Below are 24,303 nucleotides of genomic sequence, written 5' to 3'. Positions count from 1 at the left end.
TGCTTAGGAGGTATTTGGTCACTGTAAAGAGAGTTATGAATCATTTCAGGCTTTCAGTATTCCACCTGTGTAGGAAAAAACAAAGCCCACGGCTTTGAGGTTTTTCCCTTTTCCCAAGCAAGCGCTTTGACTTTTCTTGTTTACACTTGCTACTTTGTAGCGACTCCCCGTAAAACTGGCTAATAAAAAGGACTAGAAACAGGGTCTGGAGAAAACGACTCAGTGGCTGTAACCGGGTACTCCTGTGGAGGGAGGGAGTTCCCATGCCAAGCAGCTTGTAACGTGGGCACTGCACTCACCATTGCCAGCCTCAACTTCCTCACAATACCCATAACTAAAAACCTTTAAAGCATTTAAATAAAAGTGGGAAGGTCAGGAACAGAGGAAGCCTCCAATTGCTAAGAAACAAAGGGAAGGCATGGTCTCAAGTACTCTTCAGTTGACAAAAATCCAAAGAATCTTTGGCATCTTTATTCAGACATGTATAAAAACAAAACAAAAAACTTTAATGGTACAAGACATTTTTCCCCAGGTCCCATCCAGGAAAACTGAGGTCTGAAGATGGATCCTCTTTCTATCCCACAAGAAGTTTCTCTTTATTGGTTAAGAATAGTTCCTAAAATATGAACATTGGAACCTTCGTGAATTGGCTGTAAGGAGTGTATGTCATCCACAACTATGTGGGCTGTGGCTTCCACAAAAATGCCCAGGTATTTGTCCTTCTGTGTCGTCTTCACTCCTTCCTGAGACAAGAAGCCTTCGTGCTGGAGGGAACTGTGGCCCTTGGCATCTGCTTGATTGAGTGCACAAACAAGGAGTCTGCCAGGAAGTTCACACTTGCAGTCACAGCCTTTGGGAGGCTGAGACAGGATTACTGTGAGTTGAGTTCAAGGCCATCATCCTGGGCTGCACAGTTCCAGGCCAGTCTGCAGAGTGAGACCCTGTTTCTTTCTGTCTGTCTGTCTGTCTGTCTGTCTGTCTGTCTCTCTCTCTCTCTCTCTCACACACACACACACACACACATACCTTACAAGGGCTTGACACAGGTACTCCTTGGCACTTTGTAGTAAAAGTACAGGCATTGGAATTGTGAAGATTTTGAATTCTAGACCTGGTGCTTAATTTCTTCAAGGCTCAGTCCCCCATTATCTTCTGAGGTTTTGCTGTCCACAGTTTTAATAACCCATGATCAACTACAATCTGAAAGTATTGAATGACAGGTTCCTGAAATAAATAGTCCCTAAAGTTTTAATTGCACACCATTCTGAATAGCATGATGAAACTACAACTATTCTTTTCTGCGCCACCTGGTAGACAAATGGTCTCTGCCTAGTGCATCCACACCAAATAACCTTAGTCACTTCATGACCCGCCTGTTATTAGACTGACCAACAGTGATATCACAGTACTTGTGTTCAAATACCCTTATTTTACCCAGAAATGGGCCCAGAATGCAAGAGTAGTGATGCTGGCAATTCACATGCCAAAGAGAAGTGTTTTTTTTTTCTTTTTTCTTTTTTGAGAAAAGGTGAAAGTTCTTGACTTCATACTGGAGGAAAGGCATATGGTAAGAGCTATAATAACAAATCCATGAAATTATCAAGATGGACAAATTAGTACTACTTTTGCTGTGGCACTTCAAAGTAAAAAAATTAGGGCCGTAAAGAATTATAAGTCCTTAGGTAAGACGGAAGAGGCACTAAGCTATAACATTCAGTTTTGTAAACCAACTAAAGTACTTTTTTTAAGAACTATAGGCTATGTGATGGTGGCACAAACCTTTAGTCCCAGCATTCAGGAAGTAGAGGCAGAGGGGATCTCTGAACTCAAGGCCAGTATGGTCTACAGATCAAGTTCCAGGTCAGCCAGGACAACACAGAGAAACCCTGTCTCGAAAAAACCAAAAACCAAACCAAACAAAAACTACAGGATTCAGTACTATCCACAGACTCAGAGACATATTGGCTATTTTGGAACACTCAGGAGGACTCCTGTATTGGTAAAATGGAATCAGCTCCACCTCACAAAACTGTAGAGACTGTAATTGAGATAATGCAGGCAGAGTTCAGCTTGATGGTGCCTGCGTCATAGTAAATGTTCAATTCATAGTTACTGGTATCTATGCCTAACTTTCTTTACTCCACACATTTTAAGCTTCTCAATCTCTCCATGGGATTAAGAGTCTCGTGAGCCAACGTTTTACTTTCCTCCTCCAGCTCTACTTCATCTCCTCTTCCTTAGGAAAGTCTGAAGGGAAACAAAGGCAAAGTCCAATCCTAACAAGTGAGAGCCTGAGAGAAAAGGGCTTCAAGAGCAATCCTTCATATCTCCAGGGAGTCTCCCTGAGGAAGCCGAGGAATGGCACTGGGAAAGTAGACAAGCAGGAAAACCTTCTCTTCTCCTGGGTTAGGGAAGAGAAGAAAGTGCACATCTGGGTACGTACCACAAAAATTCTGTGAGGATATGTTTACAAGTCTCCAAAGACTGGACGGCAATGTCTAGCACTGGAGAAATGTGGGTGGGCCTGAGGGAAGGGGTGAACAAGGGGTACCCTCAAGAGGCACTAGCTGCCAACAAATGCTCCCTGAGAGTCTCAAGGAGCAGAGGTTAAGTTCTCTGGGCATTCGCCTTGGGAAAAAGCCTGCTATGCCAGTAATCAGGGTTGTCAAAGGCAGAGTCAGTGGCTTCTAAACTACGCAGAGTTTTGAGGCGGGCATAACGAACATGGGGGGCATGATGTCCAGGCCCCTGGAAAGCTCGCATTTCTTCATACCCTTGTTCAGCTGCAGGGCAGGCCCCCATGGTTGCATAATCGCCCCCGCCACCACCTACACCACGCCTGCGGTTCATATATTCATAATCCTCATCTGGAGTTGTGCCAGCAGAGGGCACAATGGCCACAGGATGGAGTGGGCAACTCTGCGTACTGCCCAGAGAGGCACTGAGGTCTGAGGCCACATCCATGTACTCATAACCCAGCTCTTCAAGGGAACCAGGCCTAGGGGGCCGAGGTGGACTGTTCCTTCTCTTCCGGTTCATGTATTCATACTCCTCATCCTCGTCTTCTTCTTCAGTACCCAGCACAGAGCTGAGACCTACCGAAGAAGAAAGGGTACCTTCCCGGGAGGAGGATGTACCTGCAGTTGACAAAAATTACAAGCATGTATAGAACTTCAGAGAAATAACCAGGAATGGGGGTGAGTTAGAAAACAAATGACTAGGAGACCTCAGAGAATATGAAAGAATAGAAGGGAGCCTGGAGAAAAGATTAGGTGTGAGAGCAAGGCTGGAGGAAAAGCCAGGTACCTTTGAGGTGTGTATCTGGCATGACATAGCCATTGACATCCTCTTCCTCCAACCCAGGTGGGGAGAGCGGGGTGACAGGAGTAAGCAGGCTGTGTCGCTGTGAATGGTAGGCACTGTCTCCACGTGGCCGAGGGCTCCGGCTCCGGCTCCGACAGACTGACACTTTCTCTTGGAGTTCAGCCTCAGAGCCTGTCACATGACCCTCCGATGACTCTGAGGCCAGACGTCCCCGAGGAATTGGATGCAGAGAGATGGGACGGGGACACTGTTCACTACTCCCCAGAACTGCAGAATCCTAGGAGGAAAATAACAGGCAATGATACAAGGACAGTTAAACAGATTTAGAAGGAGGTGTGGTTGTCCAAGGCTTTCTGTATTGCAGGGTGTTAGTTAAACCTTCAAGATTTGAATCGTCTCCCTCCATATCTCTTATCAAGCCTCCAGCATCAGACTCACCAGACAAGCCTCCCCGAGATTACTCTGGTTCATGGGCATGTATCCAGAGGAGGGGCTTAAAAGACTCTGGCTCTAGGATAAGAAAGGAGAGGGTTAAAATGAAGGAAGAACTCTATTAGCATGGAGGCCTTAAGTGGGCTTATGAGGGTTCATATGCAATTAGGAGGTGTCCTACCCCACGCGGCCGGGTGAGCGTTCCCAGCGGTAAGCTGAGGGCAGAACCCAGTGTGGTCGCCAGGCTGTCCTCCTCGGCCTCCAGGTCCAGGTCCAGGTCCAGCTCAGGCTCCAGCTCTACTTCCCCCAGCTCTTTGTTGGTCAGGGCAGAGGGCTCTGCCCCCGGAGGCATCCCAGGCCCACTCTCCCTCTACAGGAGGAGACAGCCATCAGACGGATTCTAGTTCCAACTAGGTCCTCCCTCTAAACAACTCGACACCCTCAAGCCCCCACTCACCTTTATGACCAGATACCGAGGTGGGTCACGGGCCATCCTGGTGAACTCATTGGCTAGTTCTTTAAAGGTCGGGCGGATATTCTCATCAATCATCCAACCTGGGGTGAGACGGAGGGGTAGTACCAGGAGAGAAGAGAGTCATGGAGGAGAAAGGAAGGCAGTCTGTGAGCTAGAAAAGGCAGGGGTCGTAAGCAACTCACACTTGACCATGACCATGTAGACGTCAATGGTGCAGATCTGGGGCTGTGCTAACCGCTCTCCCTTCTCCAGCAGGTCTGGTATCTCAGCCAGTCTCAGTCCAGCATAGGGCTCAGCCCCGAAAGTCATCAACTCCCAAACTGTAACGCCTGACGTAGAAAGAAATGAACTAGTTAGTATGAAAAACAGAAACAGGCTATTTGGTTATGTAAAAATAGTAAAGGGAAGGTAGATTTTGTTTTAATACAAGGATCAGAAGTTAGTTAGGCAGAGAGTTCCTAAGAAGAGGACACACAGCCGGGCGTTGGTGGCGCACGCCTTTAATCCCAGCACTTGGGAGGCAGAGGCAGGTGGATCTCTGTGAGTTTGAGGCCAGGCTGGACCGACAGCCTCTAAAACAGAGAAACCCTGTCTCATAAAACCAAAAAAAAGAAGAGGACACACAAAAGATGGCAACGACATAGGGGGCAGCCAGGTATGCTCACCATAACTCCAGACATCACTCTGGTGTGTGTATTTCCCAAAGTGGATACATTCAAGGGCCATCCACTTAATTGGAGTCTAAAGATTAAAGATAAAGGTGCTATCAGTTAATTTTCACAAAATTCCTTATTGCCTTTAAACCCCAAGTTCTCATCCTTTGTTTCCGGAACTTAAACTCTCAGCTCCCTCTCCTCAGACTGACCATGACTCCCCTACATATCTCAGAAAGAGCCCCTTACTCTGTATTCCATGCTCATCCCACCTAACCACCCCTCCCTTGTCACCTTACCTTGGCCTCACTGTGTAGTAACTGCTTGTCTTCTGGTGGCAAAAGGTCAGCCACTCCAAAATCTGCTACTTGGACCTGACTAGGTGACTTGAGCAGCACATTCCGGAGAGCGAGGTCCCGGTGCACCATGCTATGTTCCTCGAGGTAATACATACCCTAGAGAAGGGGGCAGTCTCAGGGTTGGGAGCCAGTCACGAGCAACAGGAGCTGCCCAAACCCCCGAGTCCTCAGACCTCAGGCCCTGGCTTTCCCCAGTCAAAGGACTGCTATCATAGGCCCCCTCCAGATTCCTCTCACCTTGGCAATTTGTACTCCCCAGTTGAGCAGCAGCTGTGGTCCCAGTGATCCGCGGTGCTGTCTCACATAATCAAGGAGGGAGCCCAGAGGCAAGTATTGAGTGACAAGCTGCAGAGATGATCCTGGGCATAGTCCCAGGAGACGTACAATGTGGGCGTGGTCTAGGCTACCAATGGCCAGCATATGCTGCAAAATGTAGGAGGTATTAGCCAGGAAGTAACAGGTAAACATTCACTCCACAAAAGCATACCTAATCTACCCAATCCAGAGAGCCCTCCCTGAATCTGCAATGATAAACGGCACAATTTCCCCTATACCTCTCACTCTCAAGTACAGCACACCTAACATGGATCTCACACACTATCTGCAACACAAGATCATACGACTACAAGCCTAACATGGATCTCACACACTGTTCAATACAAGATCGTATGTCTACATGCCTGGATCCAACACTTCTAGTGGCATTCAGAATTGCTTCCCTCACTTACGTCAGTCACAGATTGAAAACTCTGCCGCCCACTCTTGTCTTCTATGACTTTAATGCAGACTGGAATCTTAATGGATTCACCCTCAGGGATCCAAACCCCCTGGAAAGTTTGGGGTGGACATAAAAAAAATCATTCTTTTCACGTCAATCTTTTGCCAGAATCCTTCTCCCATTCTCCATTTTCTCCAGACTTCGGGAGTCACTCACCTTGTGCACAGTTCCAAAGACACCAGAGCCCAGCACTTTAAGCTTCCTCAGCTCTGTCTCTTTGAAAATTCTGGCCAAGACTTTGTTTGCCTTCTCGCTGGGGTCCAGAGGCTCGATGCTCTGAGGAGCAGATAGGGAGGAGGAGGAGACAGTCACAAAAGCCTACTCCCACAAGCCCAGTCCCACCTACTCCCCACAGATGGATGCCAAGGGCAGCAGAGCCCGGGGCCGAAGGCAGGAAGAGAGTCGGTCTTTAGTCCTGGAAAGCATTGTAGTTTCATTGAGGAACAACAGGCCCTTTGAGGAACAGGACTGAGGAAGCTGTGCTGATGAAAAGGCTTGGTGTCCCTCTGAGCAGCACAAGGGGAGGAGATACGGTCGAACTCCACCTTGGAGACCTCTCTCATGAGGCTGGTTCTTGTCTATCCCTCTCTCCCCTCACTAAGATGAGGGCTTGCTGTGTAGGTCAGACTTGCTCACACTGCCTCAGCCTTCTAAGTGCTGGAGTTATCGCCATGTACCAAAACGTCTGGTGAGCTTTCTAAAGCTCTCCCCACCAGCCCTTACATCTACCCATCAGATATAAACAACAAACATGATGTTGTTCATATTTAAGCTACATAAACTGAGGCACAGAGAAGGAAAGCAGTTTCTTCAGAGTCATGGCAAATGGCAAAAGCAAGATGAGAATGCATGTTCTCACCTCTGGTGTGGACTGGTGTGTGCATACATGTACATGTGTTTCTGAGATTGAACAGGTCTTCACACACGCTGAGCAAGCATCCATGACTCTACACTGTCCTCTTACAGACAGGGACTATATTCCAGGGAATGAGAAGAGAAGTGCGTCCATCCGACCACTTATTCCCAGGAGTAGATCGTTAAGGGTATCCCCCAAAGTTAAGCTAATGCTCACCTCACCCCGTTCCAAGTAGCGCCTCATTGCCCTTTTATTCTGAATCCTCCGTCCACGCCAATAGAGAAAAAAGACTGCCAGAATCAGAAGAGCCACGGGCAGTCCGACCATCCCAGCCATTGCCAGATGGGTTTTGCTATGGGATATAGAAAAGGCCAGCATCCCAGGTTTACAGCGGCTTCACAAATGTCATTTATATAGTATAGATCTGAGTTAGCATTTACTTCTACAAAAATCCATGAGCACGGAAGGGGTCAATCTAAATATGAGACCCTCCCCTTCGAAGCTAGTGTAAGCTAATTTTAGGAAGGGAATACCAGAAGCTATGACTCTTGAGCAATGATGGTAGACTATATATATAAAGGAAAGAATGACCCTAGGGGACAGTTCCACACACACGTGCATAAGGATTACACTAAATGGACTTGGGATTATTAATAGCAATAATAAAAAGGAGGACAAATCAGGAAGGGGACAGGCTAATAATAAGGGCATTAGGGGGATCTAGTGGGAGATAGTGGCAGATTGGTATGATCAAAATACATTATATGAATGTACTAAATTTCCAAAGAATAAGTAACAAATATTAAAGGGTGGTAGGGAAGGGGGTTTGGAGAGATGGCTCAGTGGTTAAAAGCACTGGCCAATCTTGCGGAGGACCTGGGTTCAGTTCCCAGCACCGAAATGGTGGCTCACGACCACCTTTAATTCCTGTTCAGGGGATCTGACACCCTCTTCTGAGTGAATGTGCACTGAAGCCCACACAAGTAGATGTCATTGAAAATAAAAAAGCCGCCGGGTGGTGCACGCCTCTAGAGTCAGCACCAGGAGGCAGAGGCAGGCGGATCTCTGTGAGTTCAAATTCAGCCCGGTCTACAGAGCAAGTTCCAGGACAGCCTCCAAAGCCACAGAGAAACCCTGTCCCGAAAAACCAACCAACCCACCAACCAAATAAATAAACAAATAAATAAATGAAATAAGTCTTTATCTTAAAAAAAGGTGGGGTGGCAGGGAGGAGGTTGGAGAGTTGGCTCATTGGTTAGGTTTCCAGAACTTTCATCATGGTTCAAAGCCATCCATAACTCCAGATCCAGGGGGCTCCAGCACTCTCTGCTGGCCTCCCCAAGCACCAGGCCCACATGGTGGACATGCACACCTTCAGGCATTTCTCATACATGTAAAAAATATTTTTTAAAAGGCAGATGTAGTGATACACACCTTTAATCCCAGTATTTGGGAGACAGAGGCAGGCGGATCTCTGTGAGTTATAGGCCTGTCCAGTCTACATAACAAGTTTTGTGATTCCCTGTCTGTCACAAAAGCAAAACCAACAACAACAACAACAAAAAAAAAAAGTAAAAAAATAGCAGCTGGAGAGATAGCCCAGAGGTTAAGACCACTGGCTGCTCTTCCAGAGGTCCTGAGTTCAATTCCCAGCAATCACATGGTGACTCACAGCCCTCTGTAATGAGATCTGGTGCCCTCTTCTGGCCTGCAGGGATACATACATGTAGGCAGAACACTATACCTAATGAATACATAAATCTAAGAGCTACCATGTGGTTGCTGGGAATTGAACTCAGGACCTCTAAAAAAGCAGTCAGTGCTTTTAACCTCTGAGCCATCTCTCCAGTCCACATAAGTCTTTTCTTTCTTTCTTTTTTTTGAGACAGGGTTTCTTTGTGTAGCTTTGGAGCCTACCCTGGCACTCACTCTGTAGACCAGGCTGGCCTCAACTCACAGAGATCCGCCTGCCTCTGCCTCCCGAGTGCTGGGATTAAAGGCGTGTGAGACCAACGTCTGGGTACTTATCATTTTCTAAAAGGCAGAACGAATCAGGCAGTAGTGGCACACACCTTTGATCCCAGCCCCACCCAAAAAAAGAAAAGGCAAAATGAATTGCATGGACCTATGGGTCGTCCCCCAACCTTTCCCTCAAACATTCCTGGGTTCCACAACCTCCAAGCTTACCTCATTAGCGCCTCTGTTTGGCCTAAACAGTCTTGTAGTTCTGGTCCCTTACACCTAGAAAAGAAAACCACCCTATTAGTAAGTAGACAATAGAGGCTTGGGCCAACATGATGGTCAGCAGTGAGGTCCTTGCTGCCTGAGGACCTGGGTTTGATCTCTGGGAGCCATACAAGGGAAGGAGAGACTTAACTTCCTCAAGTTGTCATTCAGTCTCCATACACACACCGGAGCATGCATGCACACACTGTCCCTATATCCACAATATACATAGTAAATATTTATTTATTTATTTTGGTATTTCAAGACAGGGTTTCTCTGTGTTGTTTTGGAAGCTGTCCTGGAACTCCCTCTGTAGACCAGGCTGGCCTCGAACTCAGAGATCCACCTGCCTCCGCCCCCCTAGTGCTGGGATTAAAGGTGTAAGCCACCAATACCCGGCTAATAGTAAATATTTATAAAGTAATTGTATCTTTTTTTTTAAAGATTTATTTATTTATTTATTACATATACACTTTTCTGCCTACACGCCAGAAGAGGGCACCAGATTGAATTGTAGATGGTTGTGAGCCACCATGTGGTTGCTGGGAATTGAACTCAGGACCTCTGGAAGAGCAGTCAGTGCTCTTAACCTCTGAGCCATCTCTCCAGCCCACAAAGTAATTGTATCTTACATGCAACTCCTATAAAGTAATTTTTTAAGAGACAATAAGAGACTCAGGTCCAAGAGCCTCCACATATAAAAGCTTGTCTCAGAACAAACTTATTGTGGCACCTCACCCCGAGCCCCAAACCAAGCCCCTAAGCAGAGGGGACTCCACCTCTTGAGCATCTCATTCCTCATCTCTGGCTCACTATGAGCCTTTCCTGAATTAAACTCCCTCCCGAGCTGAGCTTATTCCAGCTTCCCCTAACCGTGGTCCACTTTCGTGCTGCGAGTCTCTCCTCCTCCAGCCCTTTACTCTGTAGCTGGAAGTGAGTTTTTCTCTTTTTTTTCTTTTTAAGATTTATTTATTTATTATGTATACAGTGTTCTGCCTGCATATATGCCTGCCAGAAGAAGGCACAGGATCTCACTATAGGTGGTTGTGAGTCATCATGTGGTTGCTGGGAACTGAACTCAGTGTCTCTGGAAGGCCAGCTATTGTTCTTAACCACTGAGCCGTCTCTCCTGCCCTGGAAGTCAGTCAGCCGAACCTCTCTTCTAGCTTCTCCCCTTACCCTAGTTCCGTGTCTCTACTCTCTGCCTGAGCCCCTTCTTTTCATCCCATCACTCACCCCTGCGTGCAGTTCTCGTGGCAGGGCCGACATTCGTTCTGAGCATCTGGGTACTTGTAGATTGGGCCCTTGGCACCTAGGATACCATGGGGGCAGCTGTTCACACAGTGGGGCCCATCACGGAAATGGGTACATTGAGTGCAAGCCTCAGAGCCCTGAGTAGAAGAGAATTGTTGAGAATGAGATCTCAGGGTTACTTCCAGCCTTTATTCCTTCAGGTTGTACAAATTCCAGGGTTCTCTGGCTTCCCTGGGAATCTGGCCATATCTTTCCCTGGACAGTCCCCATCTCCCTCGCAGATCCCAGGGCGGCTACTGTACCGAGCCATTGCATGTGCTGGTGCCCTCCATGGGTAGGCATTCTGGGTGGCAGGAGAAACATTCACCCTCATGAGCAAACTCCCGAGGCTCCCTGCAGTGGGGGACACCGAGAAGGTGGTCACTTCCAAAGTTCTGATCTTTATGCCCTTATTAATGAGGTCTTTCTACTTCGTGCCCACCAAGACACAAGCAGAAAGCTGCCTACAAAGCCAGGGGTGGTGGCCCACATCTGTAATCCCAGCACTTTGGAAGCTAAGGCAGGAAGATTTCCATGAGTTCAAGGTCTGCCTGGATTACAGAGTGAGGCAGGCAAGCAAACAAGAAAGAAAGAGAGGACCAGATATGGTAGCACACACCTTTCATCTCAGCGCTCAAGAAGCAGAAGCAGGAAGATCTCTGAGCCCTGTCTGGTCCACATAGCAAGTCCAGGCCAGAACTATGAGGTCCTCTCTGTCTCTCCCTGCCCCCATTCCCTCGCTCCCTCACTGAGCCAGACATGGTGGTTCATAGCTGGAATCCCAGCATGTGGAAGGTTTAGACAGAAGGATTTAAGGCGGGTCTGGGCTACAGAGTAGGGGGGGCATTAGCACCTGGCCTACTCCATCCATTCCTGGGCCTTACTCCCCCCCCTCGACCTCCTCCCCACTGTACCCTTTCAGGAAGTTGCAGTGAGTCACACAGACACCTTCCCGGCTGTAGTTTCGACAAGACAAGCACTGGCCAGGGCCTGGGCCCCAACATCCCCCAGAGGAGCACAGTGGATCACACACTTTACCCTCTGCCTCTGGAAAAGAACAGATACGTTAGGGAGAGACTCAGGACTCCCAGGAAGCCTTCTTCGGGACAATTCTTCACGGCTGTGTCTACTGTCACACCCACTTCCTCACTGGCTCCATCCCTCAAGCCTTTTCCACTTTGAGAATCAAACTGCCTCTGTTTCTCCCACCTCCCCAACCACCGATTCTCACTGCTGCTAGGCCTTTCTGCTCACCACATTCTCTTGGAGGCCGATTATACTTGATGTCAAGTCTGTCTTCTGAAGGCCCCCTGAGCAGTCTTGTCCAGTTCAGAGAGTGGTGGTAGCAGAGTTGCTGATTGGCACTTATGTAGACACGCCCAGCACTAATTTCCTTCAGGGACCTGAGGCCCAGTGATGTGACGTTCAGGTTCTTCATGATCAACAAGGAGAAGCCCCGGCTGGAATCAGGAGGCAGGGTTAGAAGGCAGACTATAAATGGAAAATTAGATACACATGGGATTTATTTCCACTCAACAAATTTGCTCCAGGTTAAGTTAGAACCATGGAGAGGTATTCCCTCTTTTGGCGGGACTGTTTTCTGAGACGGGTCTTACTATAGCTCTGAGGCACGTGTGGAACTCACTATGCAGCCCAAGCTGGTCTTGAACTTGCTGTGACCCTCCTGGGTGAGTCTCTGCAGTGTTAAGGTCACAACACCTCGTGGCTCCCCCCTCCCTTTCCGCCTTTACTCCACTGTGTTAACAGAGTACTGGGGTCTGCTGGGTGATCCCGTCATAAGGAGACGCCCGTCTCACTGTCTGCAGACCATAGCACCCAACACCTTACTCACTTGTAGAGGCTTCTGCCTCCGATGGTTGTCAGGTTGGAAAAGACACTGAAGTTGTGCATGTGAGGAGGCCAGGACTGGATGTTTAGGTACCCTGAAGGGTTGGAGAGAGGCATATGAGCAGGGAGTCTCCTGCTCTTCGGCTCTCTGTCACTGTCTCACTGTGTCTTGGAGTGTGACTTTTTTTTTCTTTTTCTTTTTTTCAAGATAGGGTTTCTTTGTGTAACATCCCTGGCCATCATGGAACTCACTTTGTAGACCAGGCTGGCCTCGAACTCACTGAGCTCCACCTGCCTCTGCCTCCCAAGGGCTCGGATTAAAGGTGTGTGCCACCACCGCCTGGCGACTTTTTCTTTCTTTTTCTTTTTTTATTATTATTATTTTTTTATTTTCCAGTTTAAATTTAGATAAGAAACAAGGTTGCTTCACAAGTCAGTTCCAGGTCCCTCTCCCTTTCCCTCCCCTCCTCCCGTGCCCTCCCCGCGACTTTTTATTTTTAAATTTATTTATTTATACACAGCATTCTGCCAGCTTGTATTCCTGCAGGCCAGCAGAGGGCACCACATCTCCTTACAGATGGTTGTGAGCCACCATGTGGTTGCTGGGAATTGAACTCAGGACCTCTGGAGGAACAGCTAGTGCTCCTAACCCCTGAGCCATTGAGTGTGACTTTTCTTTTTTTTGCTTTTGTGAGACAGGGTTTCTCTGTGGCTTTGGAGGCTGTCCTGGAACTCACTTGGTAGTCCAGGCTGGTCTCGAACTCACAGAGATCCGCCTGCCTCTGCCTCCCGAGTGCTGGGATTAAAGGCGTGTGCCACCAACACCCAGCTGAGTGTGACTTTTCTTAAGTGGTTTAAGTGTAACGCAGCCAGTGGGTTGTCTGCTCCTTCCAACAAAGGAAGCCTTTGACCTTCCTCACCTGTGATCTCCCGTACCGTCCTGAAAACATTGAGTTTCTCTGGGTCCAGTGCAGGGATCTTGTGCCAGGGGTCTCTGGAGGAACAGTGAAAACTCAATAAAGAAGAGGCACACGTGGTTTAGTGGTAATAAACACACCACACCTCAAAACACCGTTCTCCAGATGTCATTTTTCCCTACAGTGCTGGGGTTCAAACCCAGGGCTTTAATATGCTAAGCAAGCTGTTCTACTATAACCCAGCCTCTTGGTTCCTAAATCATAGTCTTCATCCTAAGGAAACAGGACAACTTGGAGAGATGCTGGTGGTGGGGAAACTTAAGCACATACAGCCAGAGCATCTCACACCAAAAAGAGAAGAAACGGCCCAGGGCTGCTCACAACTGTCTGTAACTCCAGCTCCACAGAGTTAGACACCCTCTCTCTTCTGGTCACCTTGGGCACTGCATGCACACAGCGCACAACATATATGCAGGAAAAACACCCAGACAGTATAAAAAATAAACCAACTAGGGCAAAGGTGAAAGCACACGCCTATAATCTCTGCACTAAAACTTAAGAGGCTGCCAAGGTCGAAGGCCAAACTGGGCTACATATGGAGACCTTATCTCACTGGAAAACAAAACAAAACAAAACCAAGTAAAGGTATATGGCCTGTGCGTATAAGGAGGAAAAGAGAGACATGATTTTTTTTAAATGCTCAAAACAAAACAAAATCATATATAGCTGGACGTGGTGGCACATGCCTTTAATCCTAGCACTCAGGAGGTAGAGGCAGGAAGATCTCTGAGTTTGAGGCCAACCTGGTCTACAGATCAAGTTCTAGGACAGCCAGAGCTACACAGAGAAACCCTGTCTGGAAAAAACAAACAACACTAGCTGCTCTTGCAGAAGGTCTGGGTTTTGTTCTTAGCAACCACATAATGGCTCCTGGCATCTCTAACTCCAATTTCAGGGGATTCAGTGTCTCTTCAGAGCTCTGTGGGCATCCGGTACACTCGTGGTGCAGACATACTCATGCACATAAAATAAAATAAATAAACGTAGTTGGCAGTGGTGGCGCACGCCTTTAATCCCAGCATTCAGGAGGCAGAGGCAGGTGGACCTATGTGAGTTCAAGGCCACCCTGGTCTACAGACTGAGTACCAGGATCCAGAGCTACACAGAGAAACCCTGTCTCAAAAAAACAAAATAAACAAATAAATAAATGTAAAAAAATGAAAAATAGACAATTGTTTTCATCATTTTTAGGTGTGTGTGTGTGTGTATGTGCGTGTGTGTGTGTGTGTGTGTGTGTGTGTGTGTGTGTGTGTGTGTCTAGAGACACAGAAAGCCGTGAAGCTGTCTCTGTGGACTGTTGCGTCTCCAGCTTCCTCTTATTTAGATTTAAGGAAGAACTTCTAGAAACCTTTAGCTGGTCTACACACTGGCCCACACCGGCCCTATACCGAATCATTCCTCAGGGTAATACTGCGTTGCTTAGGGTTGCCCAGTGGAAGGTGGAGTCACACGTTCTCTCAGGTCCTTTGTAGCGCCTAAGACCTTATGCCTTACATTTCCAGTCACCTGCACGGAGGGATTTAAGCCGCTGAGGCTTGTGTGGTGGATGGGGCCGGGGGTTAGGGCGGGAGAGCAGAGTCTCTCACCCATTGAGGCCAGTGATAAGGAAGTCCAGGTTGCCCAGGATCTTGGTGCAGTTCACAAACCCATCAATGTTGCTGGAGTCCACAGTCTGGTAGCGGCTTCCAGAGCCCGTCCCCTCACAGGCTGCAAAACACAAGAGTCTCAGTGCTGGGTCCTGGGTCACTTCAGAGAAAAGGCTGGGTATAATTTCTCACTGCTTCCAGATCACCTTTTGGACACAGCCCTCCACAAGGCTCACATATCTTGAGTCCATTTTTATCTACTTCCATCTTGTCAGGAGGGCAAGCCCTGACACAAGATGTCTGATCCACCACAAAGTTATCTAGGAAAGAGGAGACCACCATTAGATATACTGCCAACTTCTTTTTTTTTTTTAAAGATTTATTTATTATGTATACAACATTCTGCCCCCATATATGACTACACACCAGAAGAGGGCACCAGATCCCATGTGGTTGCTGGGAATTGAACTCAGGACCTCTGGAAGAGCCATCAGTGCTCTTAACCTCTGAGCCATCTCTCCAGTCTCCTATTTATTTTGTGTGTGTATACAAATGCCTGCATGTACATAGGTGTACAACATTTGTGCCTGGCACCCAAGAAGTTCAGAATAGGATGTCAGATCCCCTAGAACTAGAACTGTAGGCTACTGTGGGCTGTCTGATAAGGGAACTAGACACAGGGCAGCAATTGGTCTCAGCTGCTGAGCTGTGTTGCTAGCCCTGTCATCAGACTCGTCGTGTAGCTGAGGATAACCAGGAGTCTCTGATCATCCTACCTATCTCTATCTCTGAGTGTTGGGTTACAGCACACTATTTTGCCCAGTTTATGGTATTGGAATTTTCAAACCCAGGGCTTGTGCACGCTAGGCAAGCACTCTGTCAGCTAAGCTGCATTCACAGACCCCTTTGCCATTTGCTGTTCCAACTGGTCACAGCTAGAAGTCTAGGGGAAGCCGTGAGGAGTGTGGACATAGTCACTCTCTGGTTGAGGTCACACGATCACATCTAGGTTCCCCTAGGCAACATCTACTTTAACCCATTTTTGCATCCCAAACTTGGGTCTAGAATCTTGGGTCCACTATCGTTGTCCCTTCCCCTCAAACACTTACGGGGACAGCTGGCCACGCAGACCCCTCCATACTGATACTTGGTATGGGGGTTGGGCTCAAGTTGGAATGTCAGCTTGTTGTACACGAGAGGCTGCGGACACCGGGGCACACAGGCTCCACTGTCATTGAAGTGTCGGCAGGCCTGGGGATGAGAAAGATGCCTCACATTTATACTGTCTATACACCCACTGCCCCCCGAGCCTGCATCCCTACTGCAGAGCACACGCAGACGGTATCATTACGTACAAAGCAGTCTGTATCCTGGGGCCCAGAGCAGCCTCCCGCACACTCATCATGGCAGCACTGGTTAGGGTTGGGCCCAAAGCAATGTCCGTTACACTGAGGGGCACAGATGGTCTTGGTCACTAGGAAAAGAGAGAAAGCATGACAGTCAGGACTGAATTCAGAGCCATCTCTCATTCTGTTAGGATTGGCACAGGCAGGATTGCATGGGTAGGGGTACGAGAGGGTATGAGCTTTAACTCTTCAGAAGGAAATTCAAACCCACATATCTGGCAGTCTTCCGGTCCAGGCCCCCAGCATCGCCCCTTGCAGACCTCATGACAGGGAGGACCTGGATGGGGAGCAGGACAACACACAAGGCCATCAGGGCCGACTGAGAAAGGCTCGCTTGAATCGACAGGGTATGATGTCAGCACACAAACTCTGGGTTGTGTTCCTCCCTGCCCTTGGAGAACAGGGCTGGGCACAAGCGAACCTGTCAACAAGGGGAGGAGCCACTCCCCCACACTACCCACTGGGCAGCTGAAGGGGAGGGGCTGGGGTAGATGCCAGCCTCAGTCCCAGCCATCCCAGGAACCTGGTTCCTCCCAAACAAACAGAGTCTGTGCCTGAGTAGGGTAGGTCAGGGCGGCAGAGAGACGGCACAGTGGCGGGGACAACAGGGGTTAGTCCAGAGTCCTGGACTCCCTGCTTAGCGTCCAGACAGCTTTGGCCTCTTCTCCGGACACACTAGTCTGAGCTCCAGGAGGCTGACCCGGTCCCTCCTGGGAGGCAGGCCCTTGGGTCAAGGGCCTGAGGTAACTGTCTGGTGGGCTGGGGTCTGATAAGGGATCTAGTAGGGATGAAGGAGTCTCTGGTTTGCTGGGGCAAGCGGGGCTGTCCTGATCACCGTCACTTACAGTTTCTGCCATTGCTCTTCACCACAATGTCGGCACCCTGAACCCTCACGATGTCCCTCCAGTCGATTGTATCCATATGGCAAAGTTTGTCATTCTTCTCAATATAGACACCCCCTGACAGGATCTCTGTGGTGGGAAGAAAGGCCACAGGCTGGAGACCACAGCACGGCTCCTGCTCTCTACCTTCCTACCAATCCAAAGGACACTCAGACCCACGGGGACCATGGGCCTGGCCCACAGGTGGTCCAATCAGATTCAGGCTTCAGGAAAAACTGGCTGACCCTCGCAGAGGAGGAGACGTGCCAAACAAACTCCTGCCTCTTCAGACACCTGTCTGGATCCGGTTTAGCCAGTGGGGGAGGGGCGGGGAGAGAAGGACAGGACATCCTGATTCAATCCCCCGGGTTTACCTGAGTGTAAGGGGGGGTGAGCAGAGGGTGCCTGGGGGGTGCGGGGGTTGTTTAACCCCCTGCGCTCTTCCAGCTGCTGGGGCAAAGGTAAGATCCCAGGGAATGAGGGGATATCAAGCGACTCTTGTCCTTCGACGTTGGAGGAATGGGCAACAGATCCAATTCCCAGTCCAACCCCACAGTCACATAAGATCCCTCCTTCCTGGAGCAGATGCCCCCAGCTCCCTCCTGGGGCCCTACTGCTTCGAGAGCGGTAGGCTTCTAGACCGCCATGGAAGTGGACAGCTGGGAGGAGCTTAGACCAGAAGGGATCGCAGACACTGACCGGTGAGCTGGTTGAAGCGGAGCTGGCGGAGAGCATGGCTGGAGTTGGTGTTGTAATTCAACATGACAAAGATGGCGAACTTTCCATCATAGACCTGGGTTCCCCGCACCACACGGAGGTTAGGCAAGGGTAGCGTAGAGAATTCATTCATGGCCACGAGGACGTAGCCTGTCACTTCTCGGATCCACTATGACAGAGCAGATCACATCAGTGAACGGGACGGGGGGGGGGGCGGCCCCTCTCCTCAGGTGCTCTACCACTGAGCCATAGTGGCCCTCTGACTCCAGTCCTGAACTCCTGGGTTCAGTGAAGCATTGTTCCGCCTCAGCTTCCTCGGTAGAAGAGCTTAGAGGTGCATGCCACTGTACCCAGCCCCCTGGGGGGACTCACTCCAGGACCTCAGGCATGTTCTGCAAGCAGCCCACCACTGAGCTGGAATCCAAGCTCTGAATTCTTGCTAGCTCCTAATTTGCAGGGTGCAGGCTGTCACACCACTGTGCTGCTTTCGTGAACAAACAGCCATACAGATGACTGAGGGTCACTCACAGCAGGAAGGCTCTGGCTTAGTCCCTTCCTCATCTCTTCAGACGCCTCTGGGGTGGCTTACTGGACAGTTCTACATACTAGAACACTGCCTGTTCTTTCTTGTGACCAGCTTCCACCTATCCCTGGTTCCAGGACCAGACCCCCCCACAGCCACTGTCCTCCTAAGGATAGGTTTGAGCCTTCGGAGCTGCTGAGGGTGGCCCGAGAAAGGGAGAGCATTTCTACTTGGCGTGGTGGGAAGAGCCAAGAGTGACAGTGTGAGTGAGGGAAGAGGTGACAGTGTGAGTGAGGGCTGAGCTCGCTCACCTGAAGGAAGGAAAGGTCAGCGTTGTGTCCCGTGAGAACGATCTCCAGGTTGCCCATTACCACCTCACACCTCTCGTAGAGCTTGTACAGCGTCTGGTACTGATTCTCCGCGTCACCGGTCACGCTCAGCCCATTCAGAGTCCCAGGACACACTGTAAACATGGAGGTGGGGTAGACAGGTAAGCTAGACGCCCCCTCCATCGAAGCCCCTCAGCTGCCCTCAGCTACATTCAGCTGCCTCTAACCCTGCCCACTAGGCCTCCAAAGCCTCCAAGGCTGGGGTCACTTCTCACGATCCCCTGGTCATTTCAAACCGAAAGGTGAAACGTGGGCTTTTCCTCACCAGAGGCCCCAGCAGGCCTGTTTTGGGCACTAACTTGGGCACTGAGGGGTTAATATGAAGGAAGACCTCAGGGGACTTTTCCTCTCCCTAGGAAGGACACATTAGGCAGGGATCAAACTTTGACTGCCCTTCTCCTCATCAACTCAGGCACTTACTTCTCTGCCCCCACCCGCGTCTCTAAGGTCCTGGAATAAACATCTCTTTGGGGCCAGCACACAGCCCCTATTGTGTCCACAGGGTGGGATGGGGGCAGTGCCTGGGGCCACACAGTTCAGCCCACAATGAGGCGATTCTATCCAGGAGGAGGGGGCTGCCCCACCCTATCTCAGACACCCCATCCTTAGCAGCACCCCCCTCCTACCCCGGAGCTTTGGGCTCAGACGAGTGACCTCACTGCGGGGACAAACCCTGGTAGTAGGGTGGGGGTCAATGGGACCTTTGTCTCCGAAGCTGGATAAGGAGTTGGCGGCCTCCCCTTTCCTGAATTCTGGCTTCCCTTCTACTCCCTTCCCCTAGGCCAACGTGCCCCAGCTCCCCCAGCGTCTCTCCTGGAGAGAAACAGAACAGACCCTCCACTCCCTTTGAAGCCTTCTCAACTTCACTGTCAATGGGATCGTTAAAGACTTCTAACTGTGGCAGTGGTGGCCAGCGGGCACTCCAGGGAGAGCCAGAAGAGTGGCAGGGCACCAGTCTCGGGCTTTCGCTTTCCTTTGTAAAAAGAGAGGGCCCTCGGTGCTCTATGGATCTGACATAGTGGAGGAGCATATGGGGAGGGTGGAGGTAGGGGTGCGAACCACCTGCTCATACCACCCTTCCCTGAGGCAGGGCAGAAGAGAGAGTGGGAGAGAGAGCAGAGGCCCCAGCTCCTCCTGGTCTGACCACTTTTTAAAGATTCTCGTCCCTAGATGGGGGTGGGGGCGGGTTGGTGGCGCACGCCTTTAATCCCAGCACTCGGGAGGCAGAGGCAGGCAGACCTCTGTGGGTTCGAGGCCAGCCTGGCCTACAAAGCTACACAGAGAAACCCTGTCTGGAAAAAACCAACCAACCAAACAAAAAAGATCCTCTTCCCTATCGGTCTCTGTGACAGAAAGAGTGAGCTAGTCCCAGCAAGGAGGCATAAACAGTCTGAGGCTCCCAGAGGCACCCAGGAACCCCAGGGTCCCTGGGCTGAAGAGAAAGGCTAGGAGGGTTAGTCATCTCTGAAACAGCCCCACCCCTGTCCCCTTCCTGGCAAGACACCCCTCTTCCAAGTTAAGGCGCCAACCCTTCTCCCCAGATAAGGGAGGAGCTAGGATCGCTGTATAGGGAAGCGGTGTGTACGTGCGTATAAGCACTTCTCACCCTGCACGACAGGTACACCAACATGTACACAGTTCCCCTGGCTCAGAAATACATACTGCTTTGCCCCAGCCTGGGGTCCGTATTGGGAAGTCTCACAAGTGGCCAGTCCATCCATCTGGCCACAGTAACTTGTACACCTTGCATCTTACGCTTTACAAGGCCTTACAAGTCTCAGTAACCTGCCACCCTGAGGGCAAAGTCCGTATTTCACAAACAGGGGCAAAGGGCCTGGGCAGGAAAGAGTATAAACAACTACCCAGGAGGAGCCAAGCAACTTGGGGACCACGGCAAGGAAGCAGCTAGGACTGCCCGTTGGCGGCCTAAGCTCAAAGAGGGACAGTGTCAGAGCCTTCTATGGAGAGCACTGTCTGGGGTTGGACAGAGCAAGAACACACAGCCCCTCAGAAGTCTCCCCTGCACTGCCCCAGACATACAGAGACACACAGAGACACAGGGACACACACACACAGACACACATACACAAACACACACAGGGACAAAGGGGCTATACAAGGCTTGAGACAGGGCCGGATGCCCAGAGGCTGCAGGATAGAGATAAAGGATAGAGACCCAACCATGCCTGCTCCCTGCTTCTCGGGGAGGGTGGTGGGAATCCTGGACTCTTGGGTTCCTGGTTGGGGGGGGGTGCACAGTCAGATGGAAGAGAGATCCGGTCACACCCCTGGCACCTCCCCCTCCAGTCTCTAGACCACCCCCTCCACCAGCTGGGAGTGTTCACATCTCAAGATCCCAGGGACTAAATTTAGACCCAGCAACTGTGGGGGAAGCACAGGTGGTCTCCTCCACTCCCACTCTGGGGAGGGGCCCTGGCTGCACCCCATGCTGAGATGGGGTGGCGGGCTTGAAGCGAGATCAACGGGACTCTGAGTACACCAACCCCAGAACCCTTCAGGTGCCCGTGGTCCCAAAGACAGCCAGAGGAATGGGCTCAGATGGCACGGAACAATCTGGCCTGTGTCTGAAGTTAGACGATGAAGTGAATGGGGGAAGGGACAAGTTGGGTCTAGGAGCGAGCTCAAGGAATAGGATGTTCAGAAGGTAGGAGAGGTGACCCAGACTGGAAAGAAACTAGCGCTAAATTGTCCGTTCCCCCACACCTCCAGCTCAGGAATAGTACAGCACATAGCAGATGCTCGACGTGTTAACTGAATTGACAGGGTCTTGGTAAAGAGAAGCTGGCTAAGTGGGGAGGCAGGCAGCCCCGTGAGGCCTCTCACTCTGAAGTCACCTGGACTTGGCCCTCAGGTTAATCTCAGCCTTCTCAGGGCAGCCCCACTCACGGAAGAGGAGGTGCTATTCTTGTTTTTCCAACATCAGAAAACAACAACTTCAACCCTTGCATAGCTCCGCCCTGCCGGCAAAACAACGAAACTGGGGGGTGCTGAAACCTGGGGTGGGGTGGGGTGGAGACCAGGGAGCCGGAGTGCAAACAGAGACCCTTCAGCCAAGGCTCCTCGGGTTTACAGAAGGGTCCCTGCCCGCCCTCTCTGTAAGGCTCTCCGAACTACTGTCCGTATCAACCTGATCAGAAAAACACCAACCAGAGGGTCAGCGATGCCCCGGGGGAGAAGGGTAGGCATCCAGGAATGCAGTCCCTGCCCAGCCCACTCGGAGAACAGAGCCTCGCGGTCCCCTCCTAGGTGGTTCGGGTAGACTCGGGGTCGCAACCCCCGTTGAGCGCTTCAGAACCCGAACCCCTTGTCCAGGGTCTGCGCGCGCTCAGGTCGCGCTCGCTCTCCGCTTCCAGCCTGCTGGGGCTCCCCGCGGGGCTTACCTGCCTGAGAGTTGCCCATCTCGGAACCCCGGGCCAGGCTGAGAAGGAAGCCCAGCACCTGCAGAGTCCCAATCGCCCTCATGATTCCAGCGGAGGGTGAAGGGAGCCCAGGCGAGTCTGGCCCGGGGGCCCCTGGGTTAGGACATCGAAGCGACAGCCACCTGGGCAGCCCGGCGCATAGGTGGTGGAGGCAGCGGCGGCACCGGAGGCTGCAAACTGCAACAGGAGCCGGAGTCGGAGTCCGGAGCGGGACGGCAGGGGAGGGTGTCTGTCTGGGAAGGAGGGAGGGAGGGAGGGAAAGGGGGAAGGGGGTGTGAGTCACGGCCGCGCCCCCCTCCCGTGCGAGGCTGGAGTCGCCGAGGGTTGCAGCCTGGGACACCCGCCCAGAGCGCGCCCCGCCAGCCCGCAGCTCGGCCAAGAGGGTCAAGGAGGGGTCTCAGTCTAGCAATTTCCCCCGGAGATGGTTAAGAAGAGATCAAGAATCCGAATGTCCCCGGGCCGGGGAAAGGTAGTGAATGCGGGTGGGGAGAGCGCCAAAGCCCAGCCCCCTGAAAGCTGGCCTCGCCCATTAACCAAATCACTCAACTCCCCTAGCCGGTTGGATCACTTGAGGGATTTTTTTTTCTTCTTTTTGGGGTGTGAATACTTCTATTTTTCTGAGTGGGAGGTTGTTGTTTTTCAGCCTGGAGTCCATGCCACCTCAGTTTCCCCGGGACCCAAAGCCCCATAACTCAAGTATCCGGCCCGGGAACCCGAGCCCCGGAGGCCGCGTGAAATCGCACTGTCTCCGGCCGCTTCCTCCCGCAGCCCCGGCGCCGGCCCGGCCTCTCGGGGGGATTTGTTGGGGGGGGGCGGGGGTGGTTTCCAGCCTGGGAACATACCCGGAGCCCGGCTTCCCACTTCTGCCCTGGGAGGGGCTCCCGCACCTGTCGCGGTCCCCTCTGCTGCCCCCCACGGCCGCCGCGGAGAACAGCTGTCTCCGACCACGCTGGGGCGGCCGACCGCGCCGTCCGTCCGTCCGTCCGTGGTTCCCGCCTCGCACCGTCGCCACCGCGGCGCTCACACCCGGGGGGGGGGGCAGTGACCAGGGGAGCGGAGAGGTGGCTACAGACGGCGCCCACGAACCGCGCAGCTCCCGGGACCTCCCGCCTCGCGTCCCCTGGGTTGCTAGGTCCCGGGCGGGTCCGACGGGCGCCTCCTGGTGCCCAGCCCGTTGCATTTCTCATCCCTTAGGTTGGCATTCTAGATCTTGCCTGGAGAACTTATTGTCCCTTCCCCCTGGGCGAAGGCTACTAGCAAAAAACTTTCTTTTGTTTGTTTGTTTTTGTTTTTGAGACAGGGTCTCATATAGCTCAGGCTGATCTCGGAAAAAAAAAAAAGGAAAAAGAAAAAGAAAGAAATCCAAAGTCAAACTTTGAGCCCCTCCCCTTCCGTCACCATATCCCACAGATTTGGAGAAAATTCACAAGTTTCTTGTTCAGAAAAGATGAGGTGACATCCCTAGCTCACGTGTTTTTTTGTGGGTTTGGGTCTGAGATCCAGAATGACCTTTTTGCTTCCACCTTCCAAGTTCAGATGTGTGCCACCATGTCTAGCTCTCCCGATACAAATTTTTAATTAGTTGTTATTATTACCGTGTGTATGTTGGCGGTGCGCGTGTGCGCATACGTGCTACCATGTGCGTGTGGAAGTCGGGAGACGACTTTATAGAGTCAGTTATCTCCACTTTTTCATGGGCTGGATTTCGGGTCATCAAGCCTTCTCTGCAAATGCATTTAGGTACCTGAAGAGAAGTCGTTGAATCCCCTGGGACTGGGGTCACAAACTGCTGTGAGCTGCCATGTGGGTCCGGGGACTGAACTCTGGTTCTTTGGAAGAGCGAGCGCTCTTAACCACTGAGCCATCTCCCCAGCTGCCCACCCTCGCCCTCCCTCTTGCAATGATTCTTTAAACTTGGTCCGGGACGGATGTGCAACCTAAGAGTTTATCTACTCAGTGGCCTTTCCTGGTCCTCCTACGTAACGGTGACACTAGTAAAGACAGAGCAATGCCATTAACGGAGGCAGGGGCCCAGAAGTGTAAGGCCAGCCTGAACTGCTTAGGGAAACACTGTCTCAAAATATAAGTGGCCAGTTCAGGGGTGGCTGGTGTTTGCCTAGTATTCTTGAGGCTATAGCTT

General features: G+C 51.1%; 1 protein-coding gene across 3 annotated transcripts; it reads right to left on the bottom strand.

The window, feature by feature from the left end:
• Positions 1-434: 434 nt before the first annotated feature.
• Erbb3 (erb-b2 receptor tyrosine kinase 3) lies at positions 435-23,221 on the bottom strand. 3 transcript variants are annotated; one of them, XM_040754675.1, is made up of 29 exons: positions 23,006-23,221; positions 22,125-22,396; positions 18,646-18,797; positions 17,794-17,980; positions 17,059-17,184; positions 16,425-16,490; positions 16,163-16,281; positions 15,917-16,058; positions 15,014-15,127; positions 14,808-14,928; positions 13,165-13,238; positions 12,249-12,339; positions 11,651-11,856; positions 11,311-11,443; positions 10,660-10,750; positions 10,340-10,494; positions 9,065-9,118; positions 7,094-7,229; positions 6,178-6,297; positions 5,972-6,070; positions 5,481-5,666; positions 5,184-5,339; positions 4,897-4,972; positions 4,414-4,560; positions 4,214-4,311; positions 3,938-4,126; positions 3,763-3,834; positions 3,307-3,601; positions 435-3,137 (listed from the first exon to the last, which is right to left on the bottom strand). In XM_040754675.1, exons 2-29 carry the CDS (start codon positions 22,204-22,206, stop codon positions 2,608-2,610), a joined length of 4,017 nt encoding a protein of 1,338 aa, XP_040610609.1. In that variant the 5' UTR covers positions 22,207-22,396; positions 23,006-23,221; the 3' UTR covers positions 435-2,607. The 3 variants fall into 3 exon arrangements, with proteins under 3 accessions (XP_040610609.1, XP_040610610.1, XP_040610608.1); XM_040754676.1 differs by having other exon boundaries at positions 23,051-23,221; XM_040754674.1 differs by lacking the exons at positions 22,125-22,396; positions 23,006-23,221 and adding an exon at positions 20,386-20,489.
• Positions 23,222-24,303: the final 1,082 nt, after the last annotated feature.

The sequence above is a fragment of the Mesocricetus auratus genome, unplaced genomic scaffold, assembly GCF_017639785.1.
Source record: "Mesocricetus auratus isolate SY011 unplaced genomic scaffold, BCM_Maur_2.0 Super-Scaffold_100011, whole genome shotgun sequence".
Lineage (NCBI taxonomy): Eukaryota > Metazoa > Chordata > Mammalia > Rodentia > Cricetidae > Mesocricetus > Mesocricetus auratus.
This window is presented reverse-complemented; position numbering and strand designations above follow the sequence as displayed.

Bases quoted from the DNA above. Each gene is read 5' to 3' on its own strand.
- Erbb3 (XM_040754674.1), bottom strand. From the start codon at position 20,473: ATGCAAGGTGTACAAGTTACTGTGGCCAGATGGATGGACTGGCCACTT. The intron at 6,298-7,093 runs GTGAGCATTAGC...TCTGCTCCTCAG, and splicing joins GCTACTTGGAACGGGGTGAG to AGCATCGAGCCTCTGGACCC. The intron at 4,312-4,413 runs GTGAGTTGCTTA...GTCTCACCCCAG, and splicing joins CTACATGGTCATGGTCAAGT to GTTGGATGATTGATGAGAAT.